We start from the raw sequence: 22,675 nt of genomic DNA, 5'->3' as shown, positions 1-22,675 counted from the left end.
AATATATATAAAAATAATAATCTGTACTTTACGGTTTTTTTTTTAATTAAATAGTATATTTTTTTTTAAAGATAGCGCTTAGTTAAAATCGCGCGAAACTCAAAAATATTGTATAGAGTAATAAATATCAACACAAGACAAACCAAACCAGTGACAATATAAAAAAAAAATACAAGTAACCCCTAGAGATTATATATGTTGGGGTAGAACCTTTTTAGGGGATGATTAATTATACACATTAAAATTGATATAATTAAATTCTGGACATAATCTGCGACGCCATTTTGAAGTATGCCAAAATTCAATGCCAAACTGTCAAATTATCGTATCTTCTGTATCAGATACGTCACCTCGACAGTACAAATATTTACAGGTAAAAATAATATCAGCTATAATTTGACTCTTTATAAGATATCGTTAGATAAAAATATCCTACCCCAACATACATGACATAGTTAAACAATTTAATCATATATAAACATATTATTTTTACTTGTGAATTATGCGTTCCTTAGCCCTTAATCTGATCGCATTAAATCCCTGTACAGTTCATAATTACACTTCAGATTTCTAACATCAACGCACACTAGGTACATCGAGAGTCACACTTGACAATTGTTTACAAAAAAAAAAAAACTTACAAGCATTATAACGCATGACTGACTATTTATTATAAATGCAGAAGCGAAATTTAAAAAGCATAAACATGTTAAGACTAATATTTTTTTATAAAAATATACAAGTATAAAATATAGTTTTTTTCCTACATTTTCCTGATACTTTTAATATTATATTATTAACTAAAGGCATTAACTAAAAGTTAACATAACCCGAGTGCTGTTACATGTACATGTATGCATGTACAAACATGCATGGTCAGTATTATATTTAATAATATTTATTCAGTTTTTAATAATATCTCAAGTATCACTCCTGCATTAAATGCATAATCTATAATAAAATAAAACTAAATATCTTTATTCGATAATTTCACTTTAATTAACAATGACATTTTATCTTGTATATTTATTTATACCAGAAAGGTAGACTGGCCAATCAGCAAGCTGATTCTGAGGTCAGTGGTCACCACCACAATAAGGAATATTAAGAAATATATGTCACATTTTCCAACAATTTGTTAAAAACATAGATCAAAGATCTCTATGCTTCATTTCATGTGTAATTTATTTATTAAAAAATACTTTACTTTATCTATGGATTAAAGTCTACATTTCTGTCTGTCAATGTATGTAATGCCAGTGAAATTCACTGTTATGCTTATATAGATAAAAGGAATACCTTCCTATAATTATATAAATTCTAATAAGTATGTCTCTGAACACGTCACAGACTGTTAATTATTCAAAGATAAAATGTCATTGTATATTTATTTAATAAAAAAAATAATGTTACAGAAATATATTGATGAGAAATTTTATGATAGATATTCACTATAATTATGTACAATTTTAAACAAAATAACTTGCTAGTTATTAAAACTAGCTATTTAAATTTATTTAAAAATGAATGAAATAAAAAAAAAATAGAATAGACTCAGAATCATTTTGTATACAGCCACATTTTTTTTTATTTTTGTTTATGATATAACTATATAAGAATAAAAGCCGATGTCCATTTATATTAAAACTAAATCTGTAACTAACAAATCTTATAATTATAATAAACTTGTTGAAATGATAAATAAATAATAAATCCGCTGCCATTCTGAGTGACATTTCATGTATTAAATTTAACTTTTAAGGCCATAGTGCTTGCGTTTGATTCTAGCGTATGGACCGATGTCTGGATCCATTATAAAATCGTATATGACTGAGGACCAGCTGTGATGTTGCGGTAGATCATCGTAAAACTCGGAAGCAATTCTTTTTACCTTGAAAGAATAACAATTTTTTAGTTACAATAAATATCAGAACTGTTGTATGTTCTCTTGACTGGTTTGAGTAACTGGAGACAGGTCTGGTCTAGATAGTTATTTGTCCCAGCAACGGGGTAAGTACTTGGGTTATTACTTAAAATTTACTGATAACTATATATCATACTCTTAGTTAAATACTGACTGGAATCAAAATCACTAACTTTTGGTTATTGATATTATATTTTTTTAGTGTAAATACCATGTTTTTTAAATTGTAACTAAACACCGTAAGACATAATTGAAATCACACGTATTGTCTCAAACATATAACCTTTAAGTTCTAGTAAAGAAAATAAAGGTATTCGCGTTTATTATTATTATTTAATTTAACGCTTTAGAATTGAGACGTTTCATCAAAATTTTGAGTTCTTTCGATGTTTTACAAAGAGTGCAATATATGTGTTATTAGTTACCGTTCGCGGCACCCATTTGGAAGGTAGGTGGTAGATACCTACATATGTCCTTGAATGTAACCCTAATCGGTTAAGTTGTTAATACACAAAAGGTAACAAATAATCAAACTCAATTTCAGACAAGATATATTTTTTCATATATTTTTAGGTTGGCAACATTGAAAAATGAACGATTTAATTAAGTAAAATCTATTAATCGCTGTGATTTAAAACTAAACGAAATGAACATGCGACATGCCAACCTTAAAAATAAAATATCACATCTACTCTACGTTCTACGACTGTTTTTTTATTTTCAAGAATAACCCGTCACTTAATGAAAAAAACCAACAATTCAATTGAGGAAATGCTAAGTAAAGCAAATCAATCGAGATTTTATTTTTTATTTTGACTTTTATTTGTGCCAAGATGGTACATATTATTTCGCCAATGTCACGTGACAAATATTTTACGATCTTAATTATATTATTTGACAGATAAGATTCGTATGACATAGGCAATGACAGTTATACTGATAAAACTCCGTTTACACATTGGAACCACACCAAATGCAAAATTCACCAATGCCTAGTCTTTTCATTCTCGAAGGATTGTCACTCCACGTCAAACTTAAGAATAAGGTTAATCATGTAATATAATTTAATTTTTTGAAATGTTTACCCTTATGGTCTCACGCACACTAAGACACATTGTAACGAAACGTTTTTCTATTTGCCAGTTACACCTCTGACAAAATACATTCCGAGCTCAGTTTGTAACACCACAAACTTCCTAATAGAAAAAATCATAATATTTTTTATGCCGTCATTGCCCTTCCTCGTCGTCGCTTTCTGTCCCTTATGTGTGCGTGGGGCGAATAGTACATACATCATTGCCATATACAATAATAATAAAAAGAAAAAATCATAACACTCACAAATAGCTATATTAATTATTGTATTTCATAACTATTAGTTTACTATAGTTTTAATTAAAAATAATTTCAGAAACCGTCAATTTAAAGTCTTAAAAACTTATAAGGTACTGCGAGAACAGATTATCTAGATAGTAGATTTAAATATCATACATATGCAATAATAAAATTAAACCGTTCTACGAAGACCAGGTGTTTAACAACGCGTATTTATATCAATAGATATAAATACGCGTCATACAAGGTCGTTGGAAATAATCATCTATAATAAATACGTTTTAATAGTGATAAGGGTGAGTGGTCTGTGATAACGGAAAGCACGCGAGAATCATAAGTTGATCAATATGTAGATGGTAGGGCTCTGTGCAAGCCCGTCTGGGTAAGTACCACCCACTATTCATTATTCATCAGATATTCTACCGCCAAACAGCAGTACTCTGTATTGTTGTGTTCCGGTTTGAAGGGTGAGTGAGCCAGTGTAATCACAGGCACAAGAGACATGTTTCTTACAGCGCCTTTGTCTATGGGCGGTGGTGACCACTTGCCATCAGGTGGCCCATATGCTCGTCCGCCAACCAATGCCATAAAAAAAAATGACAAGCTGTTAGCGTTTTCGTATATAACCAGAAATTAAATTTTGTCGATATTATTATTCTCCAGGCGAACTTCTAGGGAACAAAATACTCGAACTTAATTGGTCCAAGCTCGCGGCTAAAGATTAGCGGACGAATCGTGTAACACCATCCTAAGAAATGATTTGACAAGTGAAGGTCACGCGGATTAACCAATGAGCGCACGTATTACCTTTGGGAGCTCGTTTCGTGGAATGGACTTCAAACGAATCGATTAACCCTGAAACTACTGGGGGCTATTGAACCCATGACTTTGACAACGCTAGGGGTCATGTAAACGGATACGCTGTTGATTTTTAAATTTTGATATGATACATACCTCAGGTAGCCTACTACCGGGGACCGCTGGGAAGTCATGGTGCTCGTTGTGGTAGCCAACGTTGAAGGTTATCCAATTTAGGGGTCCGTAATATGAATACGTTTCAAAACCCTTACGGAACATGTAGTGTTCTGATATGAAGTGACCTGTTGGATGATGGTTAAAATATACATTACAAGGAATTTAAGATCAAATCAAAAATAAGCTTATACTTATAATTTAAGCACGTGTGACGTCACAATGTTTTTGTGTTTAGCGATAATGACTTAAAATAGTAATTCGACTAACTTTATTTTAATTTTCAATGTTAGTAATAAGATATAATTATTCGAACTTGTAGTATTAATAAATATTGATGTTTAATAATTAAAAAAAAGTGTAAGCAAGCGTGTTTTAGTCTCACACTATTAGTGTGGTATATAACGCGTATTTAATGTAAGTGTGAGTACATAATGTGAATACAAATTTCTCAGAGGTGTTAATAAATTGCAACTTGTAATATTTATAAGAGTTATGTTATCCTGAGTTACTTGACTGCAAGCTAAACCATCGACAAACGTTATCTGCCAAAAATTAATAAAAAAAATCTCTGAAACGTGCTGTACCTTCTGATACAAGTTGAATGTATGTTTGTTTAGTAGATTTTGAATTTAGAAAACACAAAACAAAAAACGTCTCGATAAATCTAAATTAAGGAAAACCGAGACAGATTACTTTAGGCTATTCTATATATATATATAGTCTATTATTATAAATTATGAGCTTAGATGTTGAAAAAGAGTAACTACTGAGTTTCTTGCCGGTTCTTCTCGGTAGAATCTACATTCCGAATCGGTGGTAGCTTTACTTTAAATAGTTTGTTAAATGATGATTCAAAACTGCTTGTAAAAGCCTACTAGAATAGAGTATATTTTGATTTATAATATTTAATATAAAGTTAGGTATTATAATATTCCCTCAGACAAATAAATTACGAGTAAAATTTTTTTATGATTTACCTGCAACAGGGTGGACTCCCATTGACATCAATGAGCCAATTATCAGGTATCCAAGTACTTTCCAACCTGGAAAAAATAAATATACATATATTTTTTATCTGTGTGACAGGTGACAGGTGACAGATGTGTTATATTAAATCAAGTAGTTTTTGATATATGTATATATAACTTTTATTTTTTAAGTACATTGCAAATACTGTATCGATAATTTTTAAAGGAAATAATGTTTAATCGACAATTTTAAACGTTACTTTAATACCTTTTGTTCGATTTTCAAATTATAATTTCGTTTTTAAATCAAAAGGAATTTTTTAGAAGGACGGGTTTTAGGAAATTGTAAACTGTCGAAAGATTGTGAACGGTTATTCAACTTACAATGAAACATATATAATTTAGATAGTTATTATTATTATATATATTTTGGTTAGGTTAGAGTTTATATAATTTAACTGAACTTTACTTCGATAGATTATAAACTACCGTAAAATAATTCGCTAAATTGTAAGTAGTGTGGTACGGTATACAATATTTCGATAGTTAACAATCTCGCGAGATAGATTATAATCTAACGGTACTTAAAATTTCACAGTGGCATATATATCTAAATATTAACAGGCTCTTTGGTCTAGATAGGGTGCCGAAGTCTATGAATCTTACCCCACGTGGGGACGATCACAATTCACGTCGGATTTGCCCTCCTATCGAACAATGCGGCTGAGGTACCAGTGATTGTGTATACATTTGTTCACTAAAATATTGGCTGGCTGGTCTCCCTTATGGATTGACTCAAGGACCCGCTCTGACCGAATCAGCCAAAAGGACAAAATCATCATTAACAGGCAAAAATAGCAAAAAAACTCACCAAACATTGTGACAACGATCGCATCGAAGAACAACTGTATAATGAGATTAACGAGCTCCAGTGGGTGTGGCGGTTTGGGTCTCACCACCAACGGACGGATTGTGTAGAAAAATGGCTGCATTATTATCCACAAAAGTTTTCCACCCGTTGTACAAAATAACTTCGCTTCCACCAATGTTGGTAGATCAACATCTATAACTTCATCGCCTTGGTACTTGAAAAAGTTATAAAATATTTTAATGGCATTTTCGTTTTATGTTTTTAATCTACAGTTATAAGGCAGTAAAAAGTAGGTGCGAACGTGAGCATCTAATGGCTATTATTTGCGCTAACGTCTGGTTAGTTAGTGCAAGTCTTTAACACACTCATCGCATACTCTACAAGGGGTACTGCAAGGTTCAAGTTTTAGCTCCTTTATTGTTTCTTACATTGCAATGTGACTTTAAGAGGCAAAACCGTCTAATTTTTATGACAGTATACTTAATTATACGTGTACCATTAATGACTTTTTAATTCATATATAAACGAGGTAAGCCGTGAATCGTATTTTCAATGCAACTCTTAGAAAATTATAAATAAAGTCGCAAATAATACAATTATTATCAAACTTACCTTATGATGTTCCAAGTGGTACTTCCTGAAGCTAATTGAAATTGGTATACCGATTGGCAAATTAGCGAAGAACCCAAATAGCCGGTTGTGGAGTGGACGATTGTGCCCGAAGGCTAGATTGTGGGCTATTTCGTGAATAGCTGAAAGAAAATAAATGAAATTAAGAATTTACGCATCATAATACAATTGTTAACATTATTATAATATTGTGATTTAATAATTGTCATATATATCTAGTTATTCACAAATAATAGAGAATAATTTTCATTTAAACACAAAACAAAATACTAGAACGTCTAAAATACACACATATATATCTATTATAGAATATTGTATGAAGTCGATCGTAGGTTTGTTTGTCATAAATGTTTAATAAATATAAACAATTAATATTCATATTGCTTCAAATCGTCAATTTTCTGCGAGGAACGGAGAACGTTACGCACGGTGTATCCTAAATGGTCAAAGAGAAAAGGTCTTCGAAATCTCTCCACTTAAGAACAAGTCTTGAAGCTTAGTCTGCTACGCCGTTTCAATACGAGTTGGTGGATTCACATGTGGCAGAATTTTATCTTGCACGTGCAAGTTGTCTAACGGTGCTTTTTTGTCACTGCCATATTATAAAGTTTTCCCCCGCCGTAAGCGTCAACGGGTCTTTGTACTCCAGAGACAGCACTAGAAGTGGATTGCCAACAATGGCATAATATGCACAAGCGATACTATGCCACTCCTCAGAGAGACGGATATAGTACCGCTGTTTTTAGTGGACAGTCCTACACACTCCACAATTCTTTTGGGGAAACGTGTAATTTGAGTCTCACTCAGTTATGTAGATGCTAGGATCTAAGCTGTCACAATATAAGCAAATGCTCGCGGTGTGGAACCGCTCTAAGATTCCTACCAGATCTTACTACAACTAACTTATTTATGTGGCGTTTGTTTATTTATTTCACATGAATCAACAAACATCAGATCCTATAATATAAATAAAATTATTCTATGAAATCCATTGATCGTCAATAATCACTCGATGAAGTGATAGAATCATTAACGCACGTTTCGCTTTATCTGATATGGTGCACTTCAAATAATACACTTGTATCGTCCACTTGAGAACTATTATTATCAGATATACGATTTGTAATGTGTAAATAATCGATATCCCCTTCAGCTTTGAGTTTAGTTTAAGGAGATGATAAGATCAAGAAAATTTTCCATACTGCAGAGGACACTTTGCCCACGTTTAAAAGGATTAAGAGCTTTATCACAACTATTAATAATCCTAGGTAACATTTTATTAATTCGATTTTATTTCGTGATGTTTTACTTAAATAAACGCATGTATAATAAAAATAAAATTGTTTTTTTATGGTACCAATGGGCGGACTGGCAAATTGGTCACCTGATGATAAATGGTCACCACTGAGCATTGATATTAGTGCTGTATGAAATTTTACATAACCAATGCGCCAGCAACCTTGGGAACTAAAATGTTACGATCCTTATACACTGTATATACACTGGTTCACACATCAAACCAAAACACAACAATAAATTGCTGCTTGGCGTTAGAATTTATGATGAGTGGTACCTAACCAGACGGGCTTACAAAAGGATTTTGTAAAAACAACACATACAAGTTTTTTAGCCGCTCTCCTTTACTGATGTGATACTGACTGCTGTACTAGCAGTTAGTATTATACTGTCCCGAAAATATATTCTACGATATCTCGTTTCGTTATTGGCACATTTTCTCGCTTATCTATATCTATATAAAATAAAGTCGCTTCCCGCCCTCTGTACGCTTAGATCTTTAAAGAGATCGATCGAATGGGCGACGTTTCACCACAAAAGCTCAACTGATGAGAATCCCCAGCATCACTATTGTCCTTCGGGAAGAGATTTGTGGTACGAATAGCACAAAGCCGGCGCTAATGGATTTCAGAAAAAAATATCATCCACCAGCGCTCGATGACTTTTGATCGGTTTTGAAGCCAGTGTACGAATATTTGATCACCAGCGATTTGTAAGAAATTTACGGGCGCAAACACTCAAAATAACAATAAGAGTTTCAACCATTGCGTGTGGCAACTCGCTCCCAAACATATTCTGTAGGAAGCAAACGCGACTTATTGTGCAGCCTGTAAGTTCAACGAAACGTTCGATCCAATTTTAATAATCCTAGAGACAATGAAATGCACCAAAGGGCCGATAGCCGCAGACTTCGCTGCAAAATAGAAAAAGGAGTGCATCGAAATTGCAGAACGCCGAAGCTCTCTGGACATCAAAGAAGCCAGGACAGCCCGTCGAATCGAAATTTTAGCCGAAAATGAGCAGTTCGAGGAAGCAGAAAGGTTATTGTATGGTCCTGGCATCGCCGATTGATCGTAAGTAAACGATTTATCTAAAATTTTCCAACTTCAATCTCTAAACGCGTTTTTCTCAGAATTGTGTTTCTCAAAACGGTTTCTATTCTCGAAGGAGTTTCGAAGATATCTAGTTACAATTTGGAGAGATTTTTTTTAATTTCATTCTTTATCGCGCTTTGGAAGCTTTTTATTTTTAAATGTTCCTATTTTTTTTACGAAAAACTCCAAAATATATGGACCAAATTCGATACTTTTTGTTTAAACCACGCCGCGTCAAACCATTTTGCCAAATTTAAAAAAACGCTCCATATATAGCCGATAGCGACTTTCCTATACATTCATTAGTTTATAACAAAATATAAAAAAAAATCGCGAAAGTCAGTGATTTTTCGGAGGTTCACACTGAGACGAGCCCGTAAACTACGCAACGGATTTTAATGCGGCTTTCATCAATAAACAGAGCGACATATAAATATTTCCTAGATGGTATAAAAACAAGAATTTTTCATTTTATGTTTGTTTATGAAAGTATTTATGAAAGTTGTATATAGACCAATAATTGTACCCTTGTGAAGCCGAGGTCAACACGTCTGTGTAAATATAATATTTAGAGTAAAAAGATCAGGAAACCCTTTTTTTTTTAAAAAACAAGATCGATATAAATAAAGTTAAAAGTATATTAATTGTTGGACACAAAAATAAAACTGTAATTAAGTAAATAAATTACTCCGATAACAAACAATTGCGGAAATCAGAACTTAAGGAACAAGTCACCCTCCACATCAGGATTGGTATTAATATCGGTACGATTTGACTTTTTTGTCGAATCGTCCAATGTCTTTAAATGTCAAACTTTTAATTAATTAATTACACACACGAGAAATATACAGGATGCTTTGTGTTAACAAGGAGTATGTTATGCCTTCAAAATTAAATTAAGCCTGTGATCTCGACCGTACCGTTCAAACTCCTTCGTATCCTCTCCATCCCACGTGACATTGGTGAAATAATCTGTGCCCTATTCGATCAAATAAAAGGCACATTTAAAAAAAGAACATTCAAGATGAATTTGACGCTTGTCGCCTAAATAGTAAAGCGGGTAAATCTCTGCTCAGCATGAGCTCAGCTCAATAATGATACTATTTATTAAAATCTTCTGGTATAATTATAACGTACCTCAGATTTTATAGAAGAAAAGGCAGATGGAGCGTACTGAACATTAAATAACAAAAGCGAATACAATTTCCCGGTAGTGCGAAACGATGCGGCTTTTTATAATTACTTTATTATACACATGACCGTGAATTTGCATTCGGTTTGATTTGTTTTTTTTTTTTTGCTTTTAATGCGTCTTACGGTCCTTCTGCCTTTTGTTTTATAATCTGATAGATATCCTAGCTGCTCTAAGCCCCCGTCGCAGCGTGATATTATAGTCTATACCTTTTTCAATAAACAGACTATCGAACAGAAAATACTTTTCAAATCGAACTGCTTTACAACATTTAGAGATTTATCCGTCAGACCAAAATCTTTAACTTTATAATATCAGTATAGATGATATTTGCAATAACATTTCTTTTAATTTGCCACAAAAGGGAATTTCATTTCAAAAATACAGAATTTCAGAGGCATTGGCGATCTATCGACACGCAGTCATAAATAGCAAAATAAAGAAATATATCGTGAGTGAACCTGTATAGGTGTCTGATGAAAATCCCCTACACGTAACCAAACCACATTAGAGGAGCATATTACTAATCACGTCATTTTTTCTTGACATTTTAAACATTACTGTAGCATGGTGCTACTTGGTTGACCACTGACACATAACGAGATCTCAAAAACTTTACATACCTTTGTTGATAGGAATGACTTTGAATGAATTTGACCCGTGAGAAGTCCGGACGAAAAACTAGTAAATATATGTAAAACAAATCTTACCTAACATGAGGGAGTGGTTAATAACACCCCCAAAGCAGTACGCGACGATCAGCAGCATCGGCCAGTTCATGTACTGGACAATCGGCATCATGGCGAACTGGGTCAGCACCATGCCAGTGACCACCCATTTAAACATGGGGTCGTAGCCGTAGAGCTTCTTGATTTCCGGGTATTTTTCTGTAAAAAGAAAATGGTACAATAAAGTAAGAGCTGGGTTAAAATTGATTGCACAAGAAGTATTGTGCACAAGTTTGGACGGAAAAAAAGAGATACATTTTCTATTCTCTCACACTTGTAGTCCGACAGGACGGCAATCCGGACAACCAGCAGACATCAGACATCGGGCAAGGCAAACGAACGGACCAACTGTCCTTACTCCTCCTAAACTAGAAGTTTCGTGACAAAGAAACCAATAAAAGTTGATAAGCTTTACTGGCACTGACTCTATCCAGGATATGAATCTGACCTCCATATCATACAGCCAACGGTTTAGATAAATGATATAATTTAATGTGTTGGATGAACAAAATTTTGTTACGGCCATGTAGTTAACAAATAACGGGATAAGCAACATTCTAGTGAGGGTATCTGCACACTGGAAATCTCCTACCAAGGCCCGTGAACATTTGGAGTAATTACTATTGGTGTTTTAGTAGGTACTCTTTCGCACTCGACGTCAATGAGTCCAACATAAGCTTCAGATGGGAGAAAAAATCGTAAATGCGATTAGAAAAAAGGTTTAGCAAAACGAAATCGTAATCACATTACGTATTCCGATTCATTACACAACGAGGAAACACACACGTACACATATAATTTAAACACAAGAACATCATACATACATTTCATTATAAATTGATATTAATGAAAGCTAAATGTGTTTTGTTTAAATTTGTTAAATAGACTTTGGACCATTGTCTTCAATATCTTGATGTGAAACTATTAGACCGCCTTAGGTATAAGACCGATACGTATGCAGTGACCTCAGATTGCAAATTCTTGGTAATTTATGAATACGTCAACAATCAAAATCAAAAAGGACTTTTGAATCGTCATGTTACACTGTTGAATTAAATTTAAAGAAACCACCGGTTCGGAGAGTAGATTCTATCGAGAAGAACCGATAAGTAACTATACTAATATTATAAATGGGAAAGTAGTTCTGTCTGTTACCTTACGCTTCACGCTTAAGCCGCTAATTCAATTTAGATGAAATTTGCTATTGGGACTCAAACGAGTCCCGGAGTAAAACATAGGCTACTTTTATTCGTTTATCCTTTTGAGGGGTAAAATAGGGGTAACGATTTGTGTGTTATATAAGTGGTCACCACCGCCCATAGACAATGGCGCTGTAAGAAATATTAACCTTGATTACATCACCAATGCACCATCAACTTTGGGAACTAAGATGTTATGTCCCTTCTGGCTGTAGTTACACTGGCTGACTCGTCCTTCAAACCGGAACACAAAAATACTGAGTAATGCTGTTGTAGAATATCTGCTGAGTGGGTGGTACGTACCCTGACAAGCTAGCACAAAGCCCTATTACCAAGTAAATGGGGAACGGGGGGTTTATCAGAGAAAAACATATAATTCCAACATCCGTTTCTTTTTTGTTCGATCATGTAGTTTTTATGTGTTAGTCATAGTTTTTAACTAAAGATAAGCTGTGTGTTTACGGGCACATATTCATATATCGGTCACGTAATATACTCACGTTTTCGATATCATATCGAAAAAAAAAATATTATTTGATAAAGGGATAAGTTAATCGGTGCGGAAGACACTAATACCTTTATCAAACGGTGAAAGTATGAACGAGTTCAAGGATTTAGTGTTGCTATATCATTATCAATTAAAAGTCACGTATACTCTATACCAACCATAAGAGGAGAAAAGCCAATTAAGCAACATTTGACAGCAATTTGACGCGATATCATTGGTCGAGAGCTTGATTAATCTATGATATTCACTATGGATCCGCGCAAAAAAGCATTTTGAACGTCGACGAAACTGTTATCGGTATTTTGCAAGTAAAATTAACGTCGAAATAAGTAGTTAAACATAATAGTTTTGTATTAAAAATAAAGATATATTAATCACAAACTCTTAGTAGTACACAACATAGCTGAGTTATTACCAATCGCATGAAATACGTAAATCTAAGGTTTGTTTATCTTTTTTCCTACTTCCATTGGAATAGGCACGATCAGAGGGCATGAATTCTGGTCAAAATCAATATATTCTTTATTCGAGTAGTACTCATAAAAGCCCTTTTGAATCGTCTCAATATGCCTGATATGGCTTTAAATGTAACGCTGCCACCTACCAGTCAATAGTTACTCTTTTCTACTAATTTACATATAGCCTATTCCAATAGAAGAAGGAATATAGATAAAAAATCCTTAGATTTACGTATTCCATGCAATATACTAATAGCTCACCTATATTGTACACAACTAACAGTTCTTAAATAATATTTTATTTATAATACAATACTCCATTTAACTACTTATATCCACTTTAATTTTACTTCCAAAATTCCGATAACAGTTTCGTCGACGTTCTTACTTTGTGGTAAGGCTTTACAAGCTCAACATAAAAGTATAAACTCTGGATAATAATATAAATTAATAATAAAACGTATCAGGATTAAGAAATATCATTAGTCTTCTTAATCGTTCATCGATCATCATTCATGATCCTCAACAATTTCAGATTCCATTACAGCTTCGTCAACATTCGAAACGCCATTTTTTCACGAAACCTAAATATTAAAAATCGTTGATTATTCCAGATTATTCGATGATATCGCGTCTATTCGATATAAAATGTTGTTTATTTCGCTTTTATATATTAGTTATTTAATCTGCTAGAAAGGCAACGAATACTAACATTTTTTATCATTTAGTATTTGATTGGGTAGGTTTTAAATAAATAAATGTGCCATGATAATATTTCGCCCGTAGCTAAGCCCTTGCGTTAAGACTGGGTCGTAGATTTTAAGTATCCCATATAATTTGGGGTTCAAGCTTACTTCAATCAAAATTTCACCAAATTCGGTTCAGGGGTTTAGCCGTGAAAGCGTAACAAACAGACAGATATACTTTTGGATTTATAATATTATATAGATATATTAAAATTCACTTAAATTAAATAGCAATAAATTACTTGGTGGTAGTTCTTTGAACAAGCACATGTAATGAGCCAAGCCCTGTTGTGTTCTGGTTTAAGGGTGAGTAAACCAGTGTAACCAGCCCTATTACCAAGGAAACTTCTATTTAAAGAGAATAATACATTTGCAATTAATTCGGCATTCCCACGCGTCTCAAACTTGCTAATCGTTTCCATTTGCGCCACTCATTCGAGTACTGGCGTTAATTTAAGTCATTTAGTTAACCATAGATCGTTACATTCGTAGTACGGTCTTAATAACGTTGTTGGGCTGGTGCTTAGGTAAACAATTATTGCTCTCTTTCTGCCATCATTGATTTCACGTTCGAGAGAAGAAGACAGAGGATTAATAAACTAATCAGTCCCTGACCAACATTTATAGGTGATAGCTTAAACAGATAAATGTCAAAATTGCCTGAATCTAGTCTTTTGAAGAGATGATTTGGAATTATTCCAACGCGCTGCTCCAACGAAAGTTGGCGGATACGCGTAGTAGATTTTCATCCCATGTGTCGCGTGATGTTTTTTCATCATAATTGCTAGATGATTCGGTCAAGCATGAGATGAATTAAAAACTCAAAACAAGCATATGAAACCAGTAGTGCTTGCTCGGATTTGAACGCACAATCAACGATAAGATTGGAACACCTGTCTAATTGTTGTGCCATATCGGTTCTCGAGATGACAAAATAAATAGAAAACGGAGGTTTTAAACGAAGGTCGCAGGTTGAAATTTGGGCAAGCGTCACTGAGTTCGTATTGCACAAATAATTATGAATTAAAACTATAAATTGAATGATACTAGGTGATGAAGGAACAATCAAGGAATCAGCATGTATCACTTGAAATTTGGACGTATGTATTTATTCACTTTAGTTACGAAGTCTGGGGTGGATTGCAGTCAATTCCTCATGGTGCAAAATGCAAATGCCATAGGGCGGCTCCTGCTTCTACTAGGATAACGGACTAGACCGTGCGACCCCATGCCATAATCTGCCTCCAAAAAGTAAGCGGAATCTAGCCTCTTTGCTCGGCTGAAACTTCGTAGTTTAGAAAGAGACGACCGAGTGGAGTTAAAGAAGCCGGCAGCCGTGATAGCCCCGTGCTTCCACTGATGATCTAGTGTAGGAGAGTCGAGATCAATGTCTCCCCTGTGGCAAGCTTCTGCGAATGCTTACGGGATGCCAGTATTTGCTCTTCTATATGAAGGATCAGCCCTACTCGCGCGGAGCAGCCTCACTGGAGGTAATGCAATCCGTTGCCAACGACCTTCGCAAGGGGCGGATTTTAGTGGGTAAAATTCTCACATAACCCGGACGTTTCCTTAGGATTAAAGGACATTTAGGTTTCCTTTGCATATTAAAAAAATCTTAAGATAAGTTTACTATTTTCAAATATAATGCAATCTGTATAATGTATGATTCAAATGAGTATTTTCTTTCAACCCGTATGCGTTATCTAAGTAACTCTTATCAAAAACCAAATACTTGATGGTTAAACACAGTACAGTTTCTTATTTCATACTGTAAAGCAAAGAATTTCACAAATAACAGAAGTTAAAAGAAAAAAAACATAGTAGCAGGTACAAACCAAAATATGACTTATATAGTATACAAGAAGGTTCTTATTAAAACATCACGGATTTTCATTTATCGTTGGTAGAGACTTCTTGCGTAAACGTTTTATTACAATTGTAAAATATTTTTAATCTGTCGTGATAAATATTCATCGGCCATTAGTTTTTTTGTTTTTTTTATTTTTTTATTTTATTTCGTACTACTCCTATATGACTACCCGTCATAAGTGAATTGTCAGTGTGAAAATCTATACTAATATTTTAAATGCGAAACGAACTGCTAGTCTATCTGTCTGTTGCTTCTCACGACGAAATCACTAAGCCGAATTTGACCAAATTAGGTATGAACTCCATAGGAGGGACACAGGTTACTTTTTATGACTAATACCTCACGACCAAATCCTAAAACGCAAGCAAAACCGCTCTAAACAATTAGTTGTACGTGTTTATTTATACAGTTTGATGAATTATTTTTTTATAGTAGAGAAACCAATAATAGTTAAATTCTTTTGCCGGTTCTTCTCACGTCCGTGGTGATCATTTCCGAAACGGTAGTAGATTTTTGATAATTAATAAGGCAGTGTAACGTATCTATATTTATGATGTGGAAAATCGACTGGAACTCAAGTGTTCAGTTTACAAACAACCTTAAATTTATATCAACTTAGATATATGAGTCAGCTGCTTAATGTTAGTGATCCGATAGTTTATCGATTAATCGAACTCAATCTTTGTTTTAAACAAATTCAAAATTCGTATATCAAATGAGTCACTGTGGTTTCGCCATCAATAGGCTTTCGAAAGTCACAGTCAAAATCTGAACTCAATATAAACGCGTTATAAACATTAAGGTCTTAATTTAAAAATAGATTTGAACAAATCATGACCGCGTGGAATGGTGACAAGATCCTGTGGACCTATAATGATCCAGTTCTGTCACCAATGGAGGAAATAAGGGGTGGTGTTATACTTTTAATGAAGGTTCTTGCAACTACTCCAAGGTCCAAGCGTTCAACTACAAATGAACAAAGATGTTATTTGCAGTTAGAGACGAATATTTGGATTCGTTACATTGCCTTATTAACCAAATATATATATATAGTTATAAAGGGGCAGCAAATTTAGACCACAATAATATGTTGAATAACCAAAATATAAAATGTATAAATATAATATGTTGTAGCAAAAATTAAAATTAAATTTAGACTGTTTATAATGTCTTGCAGAAGTAAATCTTCAAGACATCATACCTGATCCTGATAGTTTAAGAAAAATTTACTATGTTATCTGTTCTTGTATTCATTCAATAATTAATCTGTTTAATCTAAAGTCGTTTGAATGTATAAAAAACTTTAACCTTGACATTTAAATAACTTGGTATTCGCAAAAATAAGTATTTTTAACTGTGGAATAGTGTTGTATTCTAAACAAAGATATATATCAAACATGGACTGTTTGTTGTGCACAATATAGCTGAGCTATTAGCAAATCTCATGGAACATGTATAGGTTTGTTTATTTTGACTCCTCTTACCATTAAAATATAATATAACAACCTAGGAAAATTATGGTTGAAAACTGCTTGGAAAATAATAAAAAAAGATAGTAGCAATTCCCCATTTTAATTATTAATATTTTTATTTAGCTTAATGCCTAATTGGAAGGGTAACCGGGGACGAGCCAAGGGTCAGGATCGAACCGGCGAATTTTTACATCTCTAGGCGGCCCTTACCATTACACTATTGACACAATTGACGCTTTAATTAACAAACATATGTAAAATACTGGGGTTAAATTCTACTAATCAATAAAGGCTACGATACGTTCCTGATCCTATTCCGTATAAACATCAATCGAACCGCGACTACATTGTTGTGTCAATAGATTAGAAAAACGTCTAAACGGAAACGATTGCGTTTTATTCCGTTGCGATAACTGACAATCTATCAGTAGAATTAGCCCCTTCATTCAATTGAGATTGTACGAAGTATACGTCCTTCTGACGATAGTGTCAACGCCGCGCCGGTCGTTCAAAAGACTAACTATCTGCGCGGGATGTATTTTAGTACAAAATGATAGGGCTACCTTCACTCTCACGATACGATGAGACGCAAATCCGACAAGTTCAGACGAGTTCAAGAGATGTACCAACGATTTCACATGCCTTCTGTAAAATGTCAGTCTAAATAAACCAGTCAGTGAATGGTAGTCACAGAGTATCTGTGGCTTCTTCTGAGACAAGAATCTCACGGACTCGCGATCTAAGGCCTTATATCTAGACCAACGATACACAACTACGTACTCAGTCATCAATTACATTATGACTCAGTTAGTGACTGAAGAAATAAATGCTAGTGTTACTATGCGAACACGCGCCGAATTTTAAATAACAAATTATGAATTTCAACAGTCGTTTTCGTTTCAATCAGTATATTCAAGAAATTCAATCCGTGCGTGTGCGTGTAAATTGCGTTTAGAAACGACGATTCATTCGCTTACTAATAGTGTTATTCATAGTTATTCATTTATACCGTTTATAAACTTTATAACTATAGCGATTAAGCCTTTTCATTTGAAATCCCAAACACGGAACAATTATTTTGCCCTTACGCCATATTTAATTTAATATTAATTTTAATTGGCTATGAAGATGCTTCGAATGATATATTTATTTATTTATTTATGTCAAATAATGATAAATAATTTAAGATATATGCGAGAACAGATGAACAAACATACAGAGACTTCTGAAGTTATAATCGTCCTTGACTTTGCGGTAATCTCTCCGGAAAGTTTTCTCTTGAAACTACATAAACATACGCGTCATGAGGAAAAAAGGCATAATAAATTATGTCATAAAACTATTTAGCGTACAGATATACATACACAAATTATTATTTTCTAGCGATCGATACCTAGAGTTGCCTTATAAAATAATGTTGTTAATCTTAATTCAAATTTTATTTAGATTCGATTATTAAGTAATCTTGGCTGTATATCGTAAAACAGAACGCAGTATATTGTTGTTTTTTTTTTAATAATTCGGTTTTCAATTTACATTTAAGAGCGGTACCTCTGGTTACATTTGCCTATATTATAACAGTTCAGAATCGAACATTACAATAAGTGTGTGAGAAAACTCAGCATTACAGTACGTGACTTGTAATGATACTATTTGTAACATTAAATCAGTGAGAGAGAAGTTTTTACATTACAGTATAAAAACAACAAACTCGTTTACATGCGAATGCACAAAATCGAATCTTATATTTTCATAGTGGTAGGGCTTTGTGCAAACCCATCTGGGTAGGTACCACCCATTAAACAGATACTCTACCGCCAAACAGTGGCTCATTTGGACATCCACCTACATTTGTCATACAAAAAAATATCGTCTGTCAGTGAAGCAGTATTGTAAAGTAATAAATTCAGTGGACCTTGCTTGGGTTCGAGACCGCTATCATCGGTTAAGATGCACGCGTTTTAACCACTGGACCATCTCACCTTATGTATTCTATCTCATACCTAATCAATGGGGAAAAACACGAGGAAACCATCACATGTAGATAGGTGTTATATCATAGTGGGCTTTATTATGTTGAGTAAATCATTATTAATCTAACAAGACAAGCTATCCGTCCCGACTCCCGGCTCCCCATGGGTAGAAAAGGCTTTACATTAAAAGTTTATTTTGAATATAAACATACAAATATAAATATTACCGCAAGAAAATTGTTGGTTAGTTGCAATATGGTCATTCGAAAAACTTCGTATTTTACAGCGACAACAGTGAAGATAGGGAGATTATTCACGAAATAGTGCACAAATAGCAAACCTTAAAGAGAAAAAATTCTGAACAAGACCAGAACATACCTGCCAAATACCAACATTTATATATATGTAAACAAATGGTTAAATTGAAAGCTACATGATGATTTTGATATTCAACTTGACATTGCTGATATGTGTTACACCACCAACCTTGGGAGCTAAGATGTTATGTCCCCCGTACCTATAGTTACACATCATTCACCCTTCAAACCCGAACACAACAATACTAAGCATTGCTGTTTGGCGGTAGAATATTAGAAGGTAGTACCTACCAAGACAGGCTTATACGAACCACCAAGTTAATTTGAAACTGTGTTTCAAGTAAAGCCAGATGAGGACAGTTGGATGATTAATCTTATTGAATTATTAATTATCCCAATAGGAGACATTTTAGTACAATACATATTGTATGGAAATTCTCTAGGGGATTTCTTCACTATGAAAATTGTGATATTTTGGTCCGAGTGATTCGGATCACAGCTGTCAATCTTAAAGGATGATAAAATAGCTAACTGCACAATAAATATATCACCAAAGACCAAAGGCTTTACATCCTTCCTTCAAGAAAATCTATTATAAAAACTTCAAAAAAAAGTTATCATGAAGATTCTACAGTCCATTATGTTTCTAACTAATATTTAAATAAATAAATAATGATTAATAAATAATTCATAACAATTATAATTTATAGTCAGATAAATAATATATTATAATTAATTATCTATATTATGAGATGAATTTGATATTATTTTAAAAGACAAGTTAGTTATGATGGCTATAGCTTGCTGTATACAGCCAGGGAAAAACAAATATTTTTAATAGTAAGAGATAGATTGTGTGTGAAAGAGAAGAAGGTCTGAGAATGTATCAGAGATAAAGTAAGAAGAATATATTTCCTATATAATGGTAATATGGTTTAGTCATAATATACTATGACTGACACATTTCAAATCATCATTATGCCATCAGAACAAGTGACTTACTTTAATGCTAAAGTAACTCTGTCTTACTGTCTATCTGTTGCTCTTTCACAGCTAAACAACTGAACACTGAACTGGTGTTTCATATAGTTATCTATGTATTTATATACTGTGTTAAACAGCTTCGTATTATTTAGTATTCGTTTTATTTACACTCTTGGTTGGAAGACATTTCTTAGAGTTATGATTATTGTTCTAACACAATTTTTTGTTTATATAAAATATGTAATGTATAAGTAATTCCTATATTAAGTTAACTATTAGTTTGTTCTTTTTATGGTTGTCTATTAGTGCCATGTATACTCAGTATCTATATTTTTAAATGTTTTTTTGCATTATGTATAGTATTTACTAATGGTGCATAAAGTGTTAATAAATGAGGTATAACAAAATTATCTATGACTTCATTTAGTTTCCTTTTCAGTTATCTTTCAGCTTGCCGAATGGTAAGCTTACAAAAGACCTGATAAAACATTCAATAAAACTGAAAAATACATGTTGTTAAAATTTTAGTATAAGTAATAATTTCTAATCACAACATTCCATGTTTGAATAAGTTATTTAATATTATTATCTTTCAGGTGTTTGATAAGAGTGACACATTTAATGAATTGAGTGAAATGTTGTTTTTTTTTTATATTTATCACTATATAGGCAAAGGCATATCTCTGTTTTTTTTTCTTTGAAAAATACAATGTAATACAATGTTTACAATGATGTATATGACATGAAAATATATAAATAAGATTTTAGGGTTGGGGCGTTTTATAAATTCTCCTGCTTATAATAAAAGTACTTTTAATAGATTCAAATCACTAATGATTTCTATATACCTAATGGCTAGTAGAATATTCCATTAAAAACCCAAGAGGTTAAACAGTAATTAAGACTAAAAGTTTTACATGTAAGCATAAATTAGGAAAAAATTGTTATAAATTTACTCTATATGTAATTGAAATATATATTTAAAAGGTAAAAAAACATAAATTTGAATTGTTTAGATTTATAAAATTATTAGATTATTATTATTAGGTTTTGAAAAATTGAATTATATCTTAAGCTAACAGATAGCTAATGAAAAAAAAAAGTGTAGTTTATCCAATATCCATACAGAAGTCAAAAACACAACTTTCGTAAATATAGAAAAAAATAAATAAAGACAAAGTTACTTTTTGACTTAATCATAATTCAATTAAAACTAACCAAAGTAATATACTTTATTTAAAATAATGCAAAGAAAACAACCATTTTTTTAAACCCTATTTCACAAAACAATATTGACGCCATCAAAGTCACAAAACATAGCTAACAGTTTTCTATATATTATGTGTATTAAAAAAACCGGCAAATATAATATTTTGTATGCCTAAAATCCGTTACTTAGATAGAAATCGTCCATGGATAGAAGAAACAGTTAGTCTAAAGACTAAATTATATCTTGGTACATCGAATGTGAAATGATTATATTTTGCCACTAGTTACCTCAAAATGTGATCACACAACTAATTTAAATATTTATAAATGACGTAATGCTATACCTAGGATGATCTTCCGGCGAGTGGCATGTGGTTCTTCGGTGTGAACCCACTCAAAATCAGTTCTGGACACCTTTGCACCCATTTTTAGCACAAAACTGTTCACTATATGTATAGCTTGTTGCAATAAATCACTGCACGGTCAATTTGTTAGATGAAATTACCGCGTCTAAACAAAATATAGCGATACGCCCTTTTCAATTACGAAGAGCAATATATATTCACGACCGACCGGTTCAAATTTTCAATTGTGACAAACACGATACAGTAGCCCGAAAAGTAGACAGTATTAAAGCGTTATCAGATATTGTCATAATCAACATGTGACATTGTCAGCGTGACGGATATCGTTCAGAACTTTTAAATCATTATAAATTTTACGCCAAATAATTATTTACATCGAGAATTGTATAAATATATAAAAAACGAAAATAGCTACTGAATAAACTATGAGTACGTGGAATTTTGGCAAGAATGCGAGCAGTATAATATATCGAGGCGAAATATAAAACAGTCTTCCTTTTGTCAGTGAAAATAGTAGACAAGCGGTTACTTTTATTTTGTTTCTTTTACAAATGTTTTTAA

At 33.0% G+C, this 22,675-nt stretch overlaps 1 protein-coding gene across 1 annotated transcript; it reads right to left on the bottom strand.

The window, feature by feature from the left end:
- Nucleotides 1–1,599: 1,599 nt before the first annotated feature.
- Nucleotides 1,600–22,363, bottom strand: LOC125075042 (sphingolipid delta(4)-desaturase DES1). The gene is made up of 7 exons (XM_047686597.1): nt 22,094–22,363; nt 10,996–11,172; nt 6,686–6,825; nt 6,074–6,287; nt 5,212–5,277; nt 4,214–4,359; nt 1,600–1,891 (listed from the first exon to the last, which is right to left on the bottom strand). The coding sequence occupies exons 1-7, from the start codon at nt 22,173–22,175 to the stop codon at nt 1,751–1,753; spliced, it is 966 nt and encodes a 321-aa protein (XP_047542553.1). The 5' UTR covers nt 22,176–22,363; the 3' UTR covers nt 1,600–1,750.
- Between the last annotated feature and the right edge of the window lie 312 nt (nt 22,364–22,675).

This window comes from Vanessa atalanta, chromosome 29, assembly GCF_905147765.1.
Source record: "Vanessa atalanta chromosome 29, ilVanAtal1.2, whole genome shotgun sequence".
Lineage (NCBI taxonomy): Eukaryota > Metazoa > Arthropoda > Insecta > Lepidoptera > Nymphalidae > Vanessa > Vanessa atalanta.
Note: the sequence above shows the minus strand (reverse complement) of the source record. Positions and strands in the feature narration are given on the sequence as shown.

Coding starts and splice junctions, on each gene's coding strand:
- LOC125075042 (XM_047686597.1), bottom strand. CDS start 22,175: ATGGGTGCAAAGGTGTCCAGAACTGATTTTGAGTGGGTTCACACCGAA. Junction 11,173..22,093: donor TCGCCGGAAGATCATCCTAG/GTATAGCATTAC, acceptor TTCTTTTTACAG/AAAAATACCCGGAAATCAAG. Junction 6,826..10,995: donor TAACCACTCCCTCATGTTAG/GTAAGATTTGTT, acceptor ATTTTCTTTCAG/CTATTCACGAAATAGCCCAC.